The sequence below is a fragment of the Impatiens glandulifera genome, chromosome 9, assembly GCF_907164915.1.
Source record: "Impatiens glandulifera chromosome 9, dImpGla2.1, whole genome shotgun sequence".
Classification (NCBI taxonomy): domain Eukaryota; kingdom Viridiplantae; phylum Streptophyta; class Magnoliopsida; order Ericales; family Balsaminaceae; genus Impatiens; species Impatiens glandulifera.
The window spans coordinates 31762328-31778847 of NC_061870.1; the positions used below are offsets into that span (position 1 = coordinate 31762328).

Here is a 16520-nt window from a genome sequence, read left to right on the forward strand (position 1 = left end):
TAATTTAATTATTTATTATTATTATTTTAAATTTTTTTCATTAAAAAGTCTATTTTTTTCAAATTTTACTAAACAAAATTATTAAAATATCCCGCCATAAGGATTAGGGTTTATGGTACATGCACTATTAAAGACGAAAACTTTGCAGCTGACTAAAATGTTTGATTTTTTTTTGTTGTTCTTATAAATTAAAGGAAGGAAACAAAATGATTGAGACCCAGAATTAAAAAAATTGAATTTTATTAATTGGGATTTGAAGATAATCAACGGAAAGATCTGTAACCAGTAAAAATGGATAATGCTGGTTGGACATAAACAAAAGGGTTAAAAGTAGCCATCATCGTTTGATCACAAGATAGGGTGTCTTCTCGTCTCACCCACGTGTCCTTCGAATCAGCGCGCATCTAAAGAAGAGAGCTTTTTCTTTCAAAAAAGATGCAAAGAGTCGGGAGCAATCAATCGCCTTCGCGTTGGCCGTAGAGCTTAGCAAGCTGCTTTGCTTCTCCCCCTTCTGTTTCACACCCCGCTTCAATGGCGGGGAAACTCTCTACTTCCTTCATTAGCCATGGATGGTCTTCGTTAAGCTGTCAAGAGCCTTGTTCACCTTCTTTTCGATTTCTTCTTCTTCCTTGCAGGATGCGGCACAAAAACATCAGGTGATTTCTTTACTCCGTCTTCTTCTTATTGGGTGTGATTCGTTTGATCTAGTTCAGATGGGTATTGGGTTTTGGATGCTATTATCAATCCTACCATATTTTTTTAGAAGATCTCAAATGCTAAGATTTAGGAAATGTATAGTAGAATCTACAACATGAATTTGGCAGTTCAGTTGGAATTTGCATGCAGCAGATTTATATAATTTTTAAATTGCAACAGCCATATGATATGCTTGACTCATTTTCTAGGCTAAGCACTTGCTGTGCACAACAAAGGAAGCAAGTGAGAAGGATATCTCCCCAAAAGATCCCATCCGGTGCAAAACTGCGGCAGAACAGTGATGATGCCTCTGATATGGATTCCTCTCCCACAACTGAAATCTCTAGTTTGAGTTATGATCAAATATCTAATAAGGCTTCAGGTGACACGAATGAAGAGGATGTAAAAAGCCAACCCAAGTTTAATGAGGTAAAAAGGATCATCTTAGATGATATGAATGTTGGTATTATTGATTTTTCTTTTTCTCAATCGGTGTTATTGGTTTTTCTTTTTCTCAATCGCTTCTGTATGTTGGTTGTGTGTTTCAGGTAGCTGAAATCATAAGCCTTGATAATGAGCGGATGCTTAATGAGTCTGTTGACTCTGCTCTAGCTGTTGGAAATACAAACGATGTTATAAAAAGTATAGCCTTGCAGAATGATGTAAAATCTCGGGTATAAATTTCTGGCGTTGTTTTCTATTTCTTTTCATATTATCGATGTGCACAAATGTTTGAAGAAAGTTGTGGATCAACTAACAAGTACTTTTGTAGATATTCTTGTTTGTTTGTAACAACTAACATACATAATTATTTGCCTGTGCAAGACAATCTATTTTAGACCATTGGGTTCACCGAAGGAATAATCATGATCATCTAAAGTTGAATTGATTGCTTCTTTTTCAGTTTGTTATAGGTATTGTATCATATAAATAGATAATTTACATTGTGTAAGTGAATAAAATATCCTCAATAATTTAACTTCTCTTTAGTTTCTACTTGATATAAGAGCTTCTGGATATGACTTAAGAGTTTCATTGCCTCTGCTAATTCCCATAGTAGATATTGGTGGAGGGCTTCAATGATCCAATTAGTTTTGTTCACCTCCCGTTGTTTTTCGACATTATTATTAATTTTAGATTCACATGATAGAGATTCCAAAATTCTATCTTCACCAACTGAAAAAAAAGGTAAAACAAGTTGGAAACGGATATGCTAGAGACAAAGTGAGTTATTGATAAAGAAGTCGCCAATGACGAGGTAGGTTGGAGACACTACAATAGAGACAAAGACGAAGCCTTAAGGATATGATATGATGAGATAATATTAATATCGTTAAGGTTGATTAGATTTCATTAGGATATTATAGATGTATTATATCCTATATAAATAGATGATTTGTATTATGTAAGTCAATAAAACATTCTTAATAATAAATATAGCTTCGCTTTAGTTTTCTACTTTTATTGACAGTGTAATCAAGTATCTTCTGTTTTAACAGTTATTGGATGCAGATGCTGGAGGGAAGGTTTCCAGTTTTCAACTACAGAATTTCATTGGCATTATAAAGAATGCAGAAAAAAGTAGGTTCCCTCACGCATTTACTGATTTTCTTTTAACTATTTTGATTTGGTAGGGTTATTTATCAAATACTCTTCTCTCTATTTTATTGTGTTTAGATATCCTCATCCTCAACCAAGCTCGTGCTGAAGCACTTAAGGATCTTGAAAAGATTCTTAATGAGAAGAAATCTGTGCAAGAAGAAATCAACGCTCTACAGTTGAGACTTGTGGAAACTGATGCACGGATTAGAGTTGTTGCCCAAGAAAAATTACATGTAGAACTTCTAGAAGATCAACTGGAGAAACTACAAAATGAACTATCTATTAGGGGTTGCTCTGAAGGAAGCTCCAGTAATGTTGTTGAAGCAGTTGCTCTCTCTAACAACTCTACCCCGGACTCTCTGGTCAAGGAACTTAGCATATTGAGACAAGAAAATATGTCCCTGAAGAATGATTTGGAAGTCTTCAAAGCAGAGCTGGATAGTCTCAAGGGTACAGATGAACGTGTTGCATTGTTGGAGAAAGAACGTTTTCTGTTGGAGTCATCTATTAAGGAGTTGGAAACTAAACTCCTTGGCTCTAAGGAAGACATATCCAAACTGTCTACCTTGAGAGTTGATTACAAAAGCATATGTGAAAAGGTGGAATATTTACAAGAATTGTCAGCCAGGGCAACAAAGGAAGCAGATAAAGCAATATCCATGTTACAGAAAAACCATGAGCTGCAGGAAAAGGTCGACAAATTGGAACAATACTTTGAAGAGGCTAATGTCTATAAATTATCATCGGAGAAATTGCAGCAACACAATGAAATCATGCAGCAAAAGATAAAAGCTCTGGAAGAACGTCTTGAAAAGTCTGATGAAGAGATAAGTTCTTTTCTGGAGCTATATCAGGAATCTGTTAAGGAATTTCAATCTACATTAAATCTTTTTAAAGATGAGAGAAAAGAGAAGACATTGGATGGACTCGTGGATGATATGCCTTGGGAGTTTTGGAGTCGTTTATTTCTTGTGATAGACGGTTGGGTTCTTGAGAAGAAAATATCACTAGAAGATGCAATGCTTCTGAGAGAAATGGCATTGAAGAGGGATAGAAAAATTTGTGATGCCTATTTGATGTGTAACAAAAAGAATGAACATGATACTATTGATGCCTTGCTTAAATTGACGTCATCTCATACCCGGTTGGTAATTATACGAGTTCTGCTTTGGTGTAATTGCACTTATAATTTCTCTTAACTTTTGATTCTTGTTGATTTTAGTGCAGGATTGCATATAATTCACATTGCTGCTGAGATGGCACCAGTTGCTAAGGTAACCCTTAATTTTACATGATATATGCTTCAGATCCTCAGTCTTGTTTACACTACCTATTTTGTAGAGGTGTTTGTTTCTATATTATTTCAAGGATTCTTACTGCTGCATACCAACATTAGTACGGTTAGAGAAACATAATTGGCAGCAATGATCTAACCAACAATTTAACCATTGGCTGAGCTCTCTTCAGTTAGTATGGCTAACATCAACTAACCCCATATTCCTATGGAAATCTTTAGTGTAGTTAGTATGGATAAACTCTAAAGGCATAATTCTTTTTTAGGAGATTTATTTTGTTCTTTATTTTCTAATTTTTAAGGTTGGCGGTTTGGGAGATGTTGTGACTGGGCTCAGTAAAGCATTGCAGAAGAAAGGCCACCTTGTTGAAATTATTCTTCCAAAGTACGACTGCATGCAGTATGAGCGCATTCATGACTTGAAGGTGTGTTCACGATTCATGACTATCATAATTTTACTTGTTCATGATTGTGCTAAGCAATGTACTCCCTATACATTCTATTCAGGTCCTGGACATGGTACTGGAGTCATATTTTGATGGCCAGCTTTTCAAAAATAGTGTCTGGGTTGGTACAGTTGAAGGTAAGAACTTACTACAGTTGTTTCCTTTAGCATGCTCCAATTTTATTGCATTTAAATTTTTCTACGAGTCTTCCCATGCTATTGAAGGCAAGCTTACACTCTGATTTTCCCAGGCAAACTCCAATTTTTATTCCTGTTTTAATTTGTTTCTGCAGGTCTACCTGTTTATTTTATTGAGCCTCAGCATCCTGGAAAGTTTTTTTGGAGAGGAAAATACTATGGGGAGAATGATGATTTTAAGCGGTTCTCTTTTTTCAGTCGGGCTGCTCTTGAATTAATTCTTCAAGCTGGAAAGAAACCAGATATAATCCATTGTCATGATTGGCAGACAGCTTTTGTTGTAAGAACAAATTGGATCCTATTTCCTCATCTACTTTTTAATCCATTGCATCTATTGGTTTGAATTTGAACAAAATCATTAACTGGTCTCAGGCACCTCTGTACTGGGATGTTTACGTTCCTAAAGGTCTGAATTCCGCTAGGATATGTTTTACATGCCACAATTTTGAATATCAAGGAACTGCTCCTGCTTCAGAAATGGCTTCCTGTGGGCTCGATGTTCATCAGCTTAACAGACCAGATAGAATGCAAGACGATTCCTCGCATGATAGAGTCAATCCTGTTAAGGTAGAGAGAAATTTGCATTAACAGGCAACATATTATTTCTTTTTGTTTACAGTTGTTTACATGTTTCTTTCATCATTAGGGTGCAATTGTATTTTCCAACATCGTAACAACAGTTTCACCAACTTATGCTCAAGAGGTGCGGACTCCTGAGGTATGCATGCGTTTGTCCTTTGACAAAACTTTAAAATGATCTCGTTATCCTTGCTCTGATAACTGTATCATGCCGTTCTTTGCGGTATCTAATATTTTATGAAACCGTCTTCAACTTCTTGAACAACTTGTTTTTTTTATGAAAAATGTAATGTTTATTAAAAAGAGCTCAAGATGCGTTCAAACGTTACAAAGGGAAGGAAAAACAAAGCAAGAAATAAGAAAACTATGTAAGAATTTAAAATGCCAATAAGATCAAAAAAATTCATCTTGTACAAGCCTCCTTTTATGGATTGAAGCGAACACGTGTAACATGAATCCTTTGAGACGACCGTACCCCATAATTTTTTCCTTCGAAAACTCTTCTATTTCTAACAAGTTGGGGTTGTAACATAATAAAAGTAAAATTTGGCTTCATCATTAGAATTATCTGGTCAAGGACTCCCAGGCCTCATCTTCTTTTCCTAAGTTATCAGTATGGCTCAAAGGGCTTCATATTTGCCTTTACTACTGTCTCAAGATGTCTAATTCTCCAATTCATTTGACCTTTGGCTTGCCTCAACTTGATGGCTTCTCTCTTGCTTACTTCATCTCCAAACCACAATATCCTATATCATCTTTTCTGGGGATGTATAAATATTAGGATATATTTGTTACATGTGTTTTTTCTTGAAAATGCTAATAATAACTTGAATTGAAGCTTAGGCCTTATATCAAGTTTAATGGATGAAAACTAAATGCAACTATTATGGCATTAGCTAAATTCATGAACAGACCTTTTAGAAACAATTAAAAAAAATTCATTAACTAAAGAATATAGAATCTCATAAATCCGCCAAAAGAAGCACACTTTTTATTTTTTATTTGGCAGGAAAACAAGGAAAAATATATTGACTCGGTATATATATGGTTTCATGGACTTCTCTTGGCATGTCAGAAGACTGGTTATGTAACCTTGTGTCTTTTTTTGCAGGAAGGACGAGGCCTTCATACAACCATCAAGTATCACTCCAAGAAGTTCGTAGGGATTCTTAATGGAATTGATACAGATGTGTGGAACCCTGCTACAGATATATATCTGAAGGTTCACTATAGTGTAAATGATATTCAAGGAAAAGCTGAAAATAAAGAAGCTTTAAGAAGAATTCTGGGGCTTTCTTCAGCAGACATCAGACAACCATTGGTAACTAGATATATATTTTTATTAATGAAGATCCATTAATGATTACACAGTTGGTTTTAAATAGGCTCAATATTAAGTTCAATTAAGATGAAGTACTAAAGATCTGGATAATGTAAGAAGAAAGTGATCAAGCCAAAGAAACATAATGATGAAAATTGAACAGGAACATTTGTTACGAAATTGCCAATGTAGTGTAGCTCAGGGTTTAGCGGAAGGTCAATGGTTCGACCTTTACTTGGCACGTATCAAAAAAAGAAAAAGCATTTGTTACAAAATTTAAAGGCTTTGATGTGAGTTTAAGCGTCAAAGCCAACATTTGATGCCAGTATTTTGTTTTCTGTTTCATTTTCTCCCTATTACTAATCCCTCAGTTGAACAGGTGGGTTGCATCACGAGATTAGTGCCGCAGAAGGGTGTACATCTTATCAGGCATGCTGTGTATCGGACATTGGATCTAGGAGGACAGTTCGTGCTTCTTGGTTCTAGCCCCGTGCATCACATTCAGGTCTCTCTTTTTTCTCAACATTGTGGCTTCAAAGTTTTCTTCGTAGCCGGAGGACAATTGTGTTGGTCTACTGGAAGACCCAATTGCAAATTAACTCATACAAACATTATTAGTATCAGACCCTGCATTATTTTTTTTGTAATTTTCTGTCAACTGAGAAAAGTTGTGCTGTTTTTCAGAAGGAGTTTGAAGACATAGCTCATCATTTTCAGAATCATGAAAACGTTAGGTTGATATTGAAGTATGATGAAGCACTTTCCCATTTGATTTACGCAGCATCAGACATGTTCATAATTCCTTCCTTGTTTGAGCCTTGTGGTCTTACGCAGGTATATATCCTCTCTCCTGTTAAACTTAGTGACAATTTATTTTGTATTAATAGAATGGGAACTTTGAGGAAGACTGTTTGTGAACTAAAATATTGGCAATAAAATCATTTTCTTGTTTGTTCGAGACATTCTGAATCCTTTTTTTAATTAGTCTTTAACCAACTATTAGCATGTATACAAGATTTGAGGTGATTCATAATCCATCTTTGCTATTCTTACATAGATGATTGCAATGCAATATGGTGCCATCCCAATAGCAAGGAAAACAGGTGGTCTAAATGACAGGTAAAGATCTAGAAACCTCGATTTTCTTTATATCAGTTTTCCGAATTTGAGAAGCTATTTATTTTTAAATTTCCTGAAGTCATAAAATTTTGCAGTGTCTTTGACGTTGATGATGAGACCATACCTGTCCAATTTAGAAACGGCTTCACTTTCTTGACACCTGATGAGCAGGTAATTCTTGATTTCTTGGTTTGACTGATACTCATTGTCTCAAATTCCTTTTTCATTCACCATAAAATAAATAGTTTGTGATCCAACTTGGGTTCATGATTAAGCTACATCTCCATTTTTAAAATGAAACAACGTACTATTCAGTACAAACTACAAATTTGGCGATTTCTCATTAGATTCTAAAAAAATTACCAATGTGTTAGATATGGATTAGGATTGTGGGTGCTTGAAAATTGGGAACTTTTAAACATTTCATCTGAATCCTTTGCTGAAAATTTGCAGGGTTTCAACAGTGCTTTTGATCGCGCATTTAACCTATTTAAGAACAAGCCCTCGAGTTGGCAGCAACTTGTTGAGAAGGATATGAGAATAGACTTCAGTTGGGACTCATCGGCATCACAGTATGAGGAGATTTACGGACAAGCTGTAGCCAGGGCTAGGTCTGTCAACCGTGCTTTGACTAATCCCATGCACAATTTTCTTTAGAGCAACAAGTTTTCTTAGACTAGCTTAGGGGAAGATAAAGAACAACTTGCCAAACTGAGCAGGTCAGTTAATCTTTGAATTGGTTGATTCACACGCCCAACCATCAAGATCTTAGAAGAAGCTAAACTTACAAACCACCCAATATAATGGGTAACCACCCGATTTGGTCAAACGTGATTGCATTTCTAGGGAATGGCAATTTCAAGAGGATTTTTCTCTTCTTCTTCATCGCCTATATCTCGGCTCTTCCTTTTTGTCAGACATGATTGCACTGCCTCACCTGCAATCAATGTAATATCATATAAAAAGAAAGTGTACATTGCAAGGCAATAGCTACAGTCTCAATTCAAATTGTTGTATTATTCATTTTACATTCTTATTTATGGTGGCTGAATATGTACACCATATAAACTGCAGTTAGAATAACAAGCTTTGAAGCTTGAATTGTATTTATTCATGCATAAGCAATATATTCATACCCATTTCTTGTCACTCACTCAATCATAGTCTCTATCTTTTTTCTTTTCTTTTTTGTTTTAGCATAAGTTTGTTTTATGATTTCAAAACACTTACCTTTCTGCAATTAATATGTTTTTTATTTTATTTTAAGAAGTTAGCAAGGTCTGATATATAAGACTCTTGGCACATGAATTAATTTTGTGAGTTTTTTCTGTAACTATTTTAATTTAAATTAGAGTTTATTTCCTATAATCATTTTTCTTTAAAAAGTCTAATTTTACTTCATGTGTAACTGAAAGCTAGTTAATTACTTTGTTTTACTAAGATTACATGATAAAAGACATATCTAGGTTTTTAAAGTTAAGAAGTCAAAGGAGTATATATTGTGTTAGATTATAATGTTGCGTTAACTTATTACCTAAAATAGTGTTAGATTATAATGTTGCGTTAACTTATTACGTAAAATTACTATATCAGATTATTTCGAACAACGCAGAATTTAACTAGCCCGAAAAGAATAACTTATTTATACTCGGTCTTCTTCTGATAATGTGAGCCCTAATCAAGATTCTGTAATCAAATGTCCCGACCACCTTCCATTCATGATGGTTTCTTCTCATCTGTCAGACAGGTTTCTCGACATATCTAACCAATGTGAAAATCCTTTACATACATTATAATGTGTTTTCTGAATGTTCAAATTCTGCATCAATTAACAGGTAGAAAAGAGGCTGAAATTGGAAAACCCACCAGAACCCTGCAATTTCCCATCACCACAGCCGCCGTCTTCGCTACCAAAACCAACGGAAAACGACACGCAGGTAGACTCGCTCAGCTCTCCGATTTACCTCAACTTCGACATACCCAATAACAGCTCGGTCCTTCAAGACAGTGAAACTCCGAGAGAGTTCCTCTCCGATTCCGATTCGTTTGACTTCCCATCAAAAACAGGGATATCGTCACAATTGAATAGTAATCATAATAATAATAATAATGTAAAGGACTCACAAAGTATTGAATCTGATGAAGAAGATGGTCTTGACGAAATTGAGTCTTTGATTCGGCTACTGGGTTTATCGGATTTGAAGAAAACAGTTGGCTTTGTGTCAGACGACGGTGACTCTCAGTTTTATGGGAAGATCGTTGGTGTTAAAGGTCCCAAAAGTGGGAAAGAGGTGCAGAGATTGGAAGGTTGGATTAAGCATTTTTTGAATGAGGATGGAGATAAATGCATAGAGCCTTTGAGATTGGCCCATTTGCTTTTGGGGAAAGCTGCTTTAGTTTCTGGAAACACTGATGATGATGATGGGTTTAAAGGGATTCCATTTCCTTCAACTATAGAGGATTTCTTGCGCAATGATCCCCCAAAAGATTAGACCTTTCCAGTTTCCATCAATTCTATGTTTAGGACTTATAGTGCAGCATATGTATATGAAATAGTGTGAAGTAGATGGTCTGATAAAAATTCATATATTTATACCATGAATCTACAATGCAATTCCTCTTTCGTCATTACGTTGGCAAATCGTTTTTATTTGTCCTTTATTAGATTGATCAAAATCAAACCATTAATACATCAGTAACATGTTGTTTGGCTCAAGGCCTTGTCTTGCTTATTTGCATCTTTTGTTTTTGTCCATTGACAATGGATCAATAAATGGAAGAAGAAGAAGTCAGGTTTAACAGTTCTCAATTATAGTGGAAGGACTTAAGGATTTGAAACCCTCAATCTGAATTACAAGAAACTACTTGGTTTCATATTACTTTGTTCTTTCAATACTGTTTGTGGGGTGTGGGGTAGGGCTCACACCTTAACTTGTCATAACATTCCTCTCTTCTTCATCACCATTGTGTGCTGTTGTTAGGTTGCACATGAGTTTTTCATTCCAAATGCATTTTTTGGGGGGGGAAGTTGAAATCAAACATACATTAATTGAACCATTTGATCTAGCATCACACTATAAATTGATGATAAATTTGCTTCCATTTATAATTCCATTATCATCTTTTCCCTTCTCATAGCTAATTTTGCAGTTCCCCATCAATGGCTAAATCGTTCCTTCCTCTTCCCAGTTTCTCTCTTCTTCTCCTCATTTTGTGCATAAACTCTGGTAGTATTTACAATTCATTCATAAATTCATGTAACTATTACTAGCATATGATTATTATTTTTTCTGGGTTGCAGACATAGTTGTAGATTTTGCCAAGGGGCAAGCACCTGGACAGGTACAAAGTCTTGATCTTTTCTTTGTATCTGAGAATGAATTTGATAATTGGGTAAGCTAGCTGCAGGGAGCTTGGTGTGTGGCAAAGGCATCATCAACAGAGAAGGAGCTGGTGGGGAATATCCGATTTGCATGCAAATATGTTGATTGCAGTATTATAGCTAATTCAAAAGGCAAATGTTTCTATCCAAACACAGCTTGGAATCATGCTTCTGTTGTCATGAACCTTTACTACCAAAAACAAGCCAGACATTTCTGGAACTGTAACTTCAACGGCTCTGCCCTCATCACTGTCATCGACCCAAGTAACTAAATTACCCTTTTTTTCTCTGAATTCCTCCTTCCTTTTCGGTATGTCTTTATATTCTTGGTATCTTACCATTAACAATTTGTGCAGGCTACGGTAAATGCAAATATTCTTTCACTCGGAATTAATGAGAAATAAAAAGACAGACAGATGAAGAGAATTAATGAGATCACATCATGACTCTCTTACCTTATTTCACTCTAATTGTTCCAATCACCTCCCAAGAAAGAAGAAGAAGATTTAGCATAATCCAAGTCATATATATAAAAAGACTAGTTCATATTATTGGTATTGTGGTATTAGAAGATGTTAAAATTCATGTCGCGACTCTTGACCATAGCATAATAAAATGTTATTTTATTACTCTCGCCACGAACTCATCACCAATGAGCTACAAGTCTCCACTAATTGACATTACACGCTAAAATTTTAAATCTAAACTAAACATAACAACCGGCTTAACTAAGAATCAAAAATTATAATCTCACCACATGTTGTTTCTCTATAATTGTTTGTGGTACAAATTAAAGTACTTAACACTCAAAACATATTAATTATAAATCGAATTAGGTTAATTAATATGTTTTTCTTCACCCTTACATGTCACATATCCACAATGTGAATAACATTCATTTTCCACCTAGCAATTAAGCACATTTATATATATATGAATGGTACCACAAAAAGTTGGAGCCAACTATCTAGTATATATATATATAAGAGGAGGAGGGTGAGCCAGTTCTCTCATAGATCATAATCATCATCTTCTCCAGTCAAACAGACAGACAGCTAGAGAATTAATGGAGAAGAAGTCAGGAATGATGATATTGAGGAAGATATCCTGGTCGGGAAAGTCGTCAACTTTGTGGAAATGGTGGAAGTTTCGGAACCATGGCTGCCGGGTCAAGAGGATGATCCAACTCTGGTTCGTTGATGGTATCTTCTTCAAGATTGTCTCCATCTTCGAAGCCATCCTTCTCCTGTCTGTATTATGTTTTTACTTTATCTTCTGTGGCTGCCATGTCTAATTAACTTTTAATTCAAACTCTTATGTAATAATCATGCAGAGTCTTTAATGCTTAATTAAGGCTTCCAATTCCCTCATGCTTTAGGGGTTAACTTAAATAGAATTCGACATACAATCTTAATAAAAAAAAATTGTTGCATCTCTTCTTCTTATATCTAGAGTTGAATATGAAAAGTAATTTTGTATATAACCCATTTGTCTTTTTTTTCCAATAGTTCTTTCATATAAGTAACCAATTATATATAATTGTTTTAGTTTAAATCTAAAAAATGACTATTATAAATAATGTTGTTAAGAAAAAAAAGTCACTTAATTCAATTAAGTTATATATAAAAGAGCTAATCAATAAATAATACAAAATAGCATCTTTTGATGGGGAAAAATGTGGTCACAATGGTTAAACACATAACCCGCAAACACACTTAATCATTAACCAAATATAAAATTTGTCGTCTGACGGACTCGAAACCAATACCTCAGGAAACTTGGAATGTTCACCTCTTATTACAAAATAACATTTTTAATTAAACATCTAGAGAGGTGAAATTCTATAAAACAATTTACAATAATAAAATTGTCAATAGAAATGATTCAATAATGCAATTTGTTGAGGTGGATATCGATTAAATTGGTGGGCTCGAGTCTGCACGTCATGATTAGATTGATGGAGTGTATTTGCACTTTATGTACCTAACTCGCAGGGATTAATCGCACTATGAAAGAGTTGTGAACCTAGTATTTTTAAGAAAAGAACAAACTAAGGTCAATGTTGAAGTAGAGTAAGTCGGACGAACTTGTGAAATGATATCTAAAATATCTTTATCAAATATTTTGATCGATAATTAAAATTATCTTTTATCTGAAGGACCAACACAATCAATCAGAGGGTATATATACCGACAGTTAAAATTATCTTTAGTCTAAAGAATCAACACAATCGGAGAGTATGAATAACAATCAACACAATTGGAGGGTATGAGTAGTAAACGATCCACCAACGTCTGAGAATATTATTCGAATTACAAAAATTTGAGATAAAAAACCTGATTCAACTAAATAAAATATTGAACCGAATAAAGCGTAACATCAACTCAAATTTCAATAATAGAAAGAGAAACGAAATATTTCTCCTTTATTAGAAAAGTGATTGAAAAGGCTATGAATGATTTTTCATGTTAATTAGAATTCTTTTCCTATAGAAAATTTAACATTGAGAGACCGGTTAAATAAAATTTTACTAACAAAAAAAACTAAGCAAAAAGAATGTTAATCTAAACAACCAATAAAATTTGTTGAGTTTCAATCAAAAGTGTATTTCAAACTATATCTCTTTGTTTTGTGGTGATGCTAACACAAAAAATTGCCTTCAAGACCCCACTATAATTAATGTGTTTAACTATAAATGAATTTTAAAAAATTAGTATAATAAATCTGATTCAATCATATATCTAAGTTTTAGTGCTAAATATTGCCTTTTGACAAACATTAATACCAACATTACAGACATCCACAGAATTGTAATGCATAGTTTGGCAGGAGGGTATGAGAAGATAATGAATAGACTTCCTTTAATTAACACATGTTATTACAAACCTAACATTATTAGTACAGATTCTTAGTTGTTAACAAATTTGTTCATACATGAGACAACAACATTCATTAGTAAAACCATCATTTTTCTAACAAAGTTTCACTCTTCTTTTAAATAATTTTCTCTGTATCATATATAGTGGAAGATTTATTATAAGACATACAAAAGAAGTAACAACAACAACATTAATAACAAAAATGCAATATATATATAGAGAGAGATCAAATATGTTGTTGTTGGAAGAGGTTCTTGAGGGCATTAGTTTTGGCAAAATAAAAGGCAAGAGTGTTGATCTTGTCCAAAGAAGAAGAAGAGGAAGAAGGAGGGTCGACATTATTAACGATGACCAAATCCTTAATCTGAAGAATCTGAGAGCTGATGCGGCGATCATCATGATCATCATCATGGTCATGAAGATGATGAACATTTCCCCCATCAATATCATCATGTTGTTGCTTATTCTTGTTAAGTAATAATAAGAGGAGATAATCCCACTTGTCTTGAAAAAGGTAGGAGAAAGTCATGAGAAAAAGCTGAGCAGTGAAGAGAATAGTCCAGAGACGAGTGCTTCTTCCTGTCCTGTTGTGGAAAGCTTGTAATCCTGTGTAGATGTTGAAAATGGCCATTATACATGTTCCTGTCCCAACTATCCAATGAATTATGAACCACCACATTCTTCTTCTTCTAATTTCTTCACTATTAATCTTAGGCCTCCTTATTGAAATAAAAGCTTGCACCCAAACTGCAATATGAAGAACCAAGCCTATTCTTTGGTGGCTGTTGTTGAATGAGTTCTCAAACTTCTTCACAGATAACACTGCTCCTCCACTGCTAACAACCAAACTCACTACCTATACTAATTATTATAAAAATATCAACATATTTAAATTATTTGATTTAATTTAAAGACAGAAAGATTACCATGAGTCATGGGGAGCATAATTGAAACAATGCACTTAATTAAAGCTAAAGTGGATGATCATGATTAAATGCATATATAGCACTAGCAGACAAAGATCAACTGTGCCATCATAACGTCCACCACCATCATTCTTCATGCATAACAATGTTTAATTCATTATTTTACAGGGAAGACATTAGTGTTCTTTTCTATTAAAATGTGATTTCTTTTATCTTGTTTTAAGATTTTGGTTTGAAATGATCGATTTTATCTCTTATTTTATAATTTGAACTGTTTTTAAAGATAATTTGAAACTTTCATATAAATTCTCACAGTTATGGAAACAGAAAATAGCTAGGGACAGTAAATATATATGAAGAATTAATTAATTAAGTACCTGGAGAAGAGCATGGGAGTAGAAGGAGATGAGTTTAGCCTTAGGCTGGTTGGATGATTGATGAATGCAGCTTGAACATCTGATTGCAAGAATTCCGAGAGGCATTAGGAAGCCCATCGAACCCCACAGTAAGAACCCATGAAGACTCATATCCAATACTTTTTCATGGCTCATCATCATCTGCAGCAGCAGCAGCAATAACAGATGATATTCGGAGATCTACCTACAGAGAGTTTGAAGAAACAGAAAAGGTCCTAGCTTCTAGCTTAGAGATTATCAGTTACTGACCTTATAGTTATTTTCATTGCCAATTTTTTCCTGTGAAGAGCAGTTAACCTCTTGGAGAAGAAGAGGAAGAAGAAAAATGAGGGAATAAGGACTTGCATGGAAAACCACTTGTTTTAGCATATGCAGTAGCATTCTTCAGTCTTCCTTCCAAGCTTGGAGTACCTTACTTCTCTATCTCTCTTATGGTTGATGTTATAACTTATTTGTGCCTTACAGTTCATGAGTGAACATGCATTCTTTCAAGATCTATTTTAATGGCTTTATAGACTAACTTTTTGGCCAGACACTGCTGCCTCATGAGACTCATAGTACTCGAGTACTATAACTAAAAGAAGAGCTAATTTAATAAAAACAAAAAATAAAAGTTCAAATAAAGCATTCCAACTTTGACTAACACTGAATTAGACATAACCCACTCAATATTAACTTATCTCCACAACAAATGCCATAACTTGGAAACAAATATGCATGTGGTAGGATGCAAATTCTTCAACAATACAACAAAAATGACACCTGCATACAGTGGGGATATACCTTTTCCTTTTGAAACAATGCTCAAACTATATCCCTCCCTAAATAGCACTACATTCCAAAGGACATTTATAAGTAAAAAACATGACATATAAGTCAATTTCCAACAACCCACCTTTGTGTAGCACAACACAATAATGATGAGATGCAAGAAAACAATTCCATAAATCATGGGATATGATGATAGAGAACTGAAAGGCAGGGTAGAATTCATATATAGAAATTTCAATAATAAACAGAAAGGCAGAGTTATAACATTTCACTAACAAAATGGGTTGCTCATGCATTCATTCAAAAAACAAACTGACAAATTATGGCTTCCAAAACACATGTCTTATAGTTTTCAGATAACAAACAAAATTCTCGAAGTTCTTAATGTCTGAGTAATTCTTTCAAGAAGAGAATTACATAAACAAGTTGGGCCTTGACGCCTTGTAGGTAGTCTTCAGCTTCCTGGTAGGTGGCCTCACCTTCTTGGACACCAAAGGGAACTTGATGGCAGAATTGTGGAACTGTTTAGTGCTCTCCCTCTTGCATAGCTTTGCTGGTATGGTCGCAGTCTTTATGATCTGAATGCAGTGATGCCTCACTCTGTGACGTGAAGCCATCTCATTATACATATGTTCAACTCCACCATTCAAGGTCGTGTCCCTGTACTCCTTGTACATGTTATGATAACCAGTACGACTCTGATAACGCAGCCAGATACCATAGTTCTTGATCTTGGTCGGATTCTTCTCAAATATCTGAAACGAAAAACATTAAGATACTTACTAAATGTATGTTTTTGCTCTTCTCTATTTCAAAAACTAAACCATTTCCACAAACCTCGTTGATAGCAAGGAGCTGACCATTGCTCTTCTTGATCTTTTTGAGTTTCCTC

The 16520-nt window shown here is 34.6% G+C and overlaps 5 protein-coding genes across 5 annotated transcripts in view; 3 read left to right on the forward strand and 2 right to left on the reverse strand.

The window, feature by feature from the left end:
* The first annotated feature begins 345 nt into the window (after positions 1-345).
* Positions 346-8405, forward strand: LOC124914117 (probable starch synthase 4, chloroplastic/amyloplastic). Its single transcript, XM_047454599.1, has 17 exons — positions 346-656; positions 906-1125; positions 1245-1370; positions 2196-2277; positions 2374-3442; positions 3521-3572; positions 3895-4017; positions 4100-4175; positions 4331-4515; positions 4608-4802; positions 4882-4953; positions 5926-6135; positions 6515-6640; positions 6820-6969; positions 7193-7254; positions 7350-7425; positions 7708-8405. The coding sequence occupies exons 1-17, from the start codon at positions 532-534 to the stop codon at positions 7909-7911; spliced, it is 3153 nt and encodes a 1050-aa protein (XP_047310555.1). The 5' UTR covers positions 346-531; the 3' UTR covers positions 7912-8405.
* A 480-nt stretch (positions 8406-8885) lies between these two features.
* On the forward strand, positions 8886-9982 carry LOC124914119. The gene is made up of 2 exons (XM_047454601.1): positions 8886-9001; positions 9090-9982. Exons 1-2 carry the CDS (start codon positions 8951-8953, stop codon positions 9744-9746), a joined length of 708 nt encoding a protein of 235 aa, XP_047310557.1. The 5' UTR covers positions 8886-8950; the 3' UTR covers positions 9747-9982.
* Positions 9983-10518: 536 nt separating this feature from the next.
* Positions 10519-11030, forward strand: LOC124916249 (glucan endo-1,3-beta-glucosidase-like; the record flags this gene model as incomplete). The annotated part of the gene is made up of 3 exons (XM_047456978.1): positions 10519-10596; positions 10663-10900; positions 10993-11030. Coding segments are annotated over 3 exons (354 nt in total), but the record flags the coding sequence as incomplete, so codon positions are not given.
* Positions 11031-13661: 2631 nt separating this feature from the next.
* On the reverse strand, positions 13662-15035 carry LOC124914118 (cytochrome b561 domain-containing protein At4g18260-like). Its single transcript, XM_047454600.1, has 2 exons — positions 14819-15035; positions 13662-14371 (listed from the first exon to the last, which is right to left on the reverse strand). Exons 1-2 carry the CDS (start codon positions 14996-14998, stop codon positions 13742-13744), a joined length of 810 nt encoding a protein of 269 aa, XP_047310556.1. The 5' UTR covers positions 14999-15035; the 3' UTR covers positions 13662-13741.
* An 865-nt stretch (positions 15036-15900) lies between these two features.
* LOC124914120 (60S ribosomal protein L18a-like) overlaps positions 15901-16520 on the reverse strand; it is a 1035-nt gene continuing 415 nt past the window's right edge. The window contains exons 3-4 of the mRNA XM_047454602.1: positions 16466-16520; positions 15901-16383 (exon numbers count right to left, since the gene is read on the reverse strand). The exon at positions 16466-16520 is cut by the window's right edge and continues 9 nt beyond it. Coding sequence (XP_047310558.1) covers positions 16042-16383; positions 16466-16520 — 397 coding nt within the window. The 3' untranslated portion in view covers positions 15901-16041. The remainder of the gene's footprint in view (positions 16384-16465) is intronic.

Excerpts from the sequence above, each read along its gene's own strand:
- LOC124914119 (XM_047454601.1), top strand. The coding sequence starts at position 8,951 with ATGTCCCGACCACCTTCCATTCATGATGGTTTCTTCTCATCTGTCAGA. Across the intron at positions 9,002-9,089 it reads TCTTCTCATCTGTCAGACAG|GTAGAAAAGAGGCTGAAATT; the intron begins GTTTCTCGACAT and ends ATCAATTAACAG.
- LOC124914117 (XM_047454599.1), top strand. The coding sequence starts at position 532 with ATGGCGGGGAAACTCTCTACTTCCTTCATTAGCCATGGATGGTCTTCG. Across the intron at positions 4,176-4,330 it reads CTGGGTTGGTACAGTTGAAG|GTCTACCTGTTTATTTTATT; the intron begins GTAAGAACTTAC and ends TTGTTTCTGCAG. Across the intron at positions 6,136-6,514 it reads CAGACATCAGACAACCATTG|GTGGGTTGCATCACGAGATT; the intron begins GTAACTAGATAT and ends TCAGTTGAACAG.
- LOC124914118 (XM_047454600.1), bottom strand. The coding sequence starts at position 14,998 with ATGATGATGAGCCATGAAAAAGTATTGGATATGAGTCTTCATGGGTTC. Across the intron at positions 14,372-14,818 it reads ACTCCCATGCTCTTCTCCAG|GTAGTGAGTTTGGTTGTTAG; the intron begins GTACTTAATTAA and ends TAATTAGTATAG.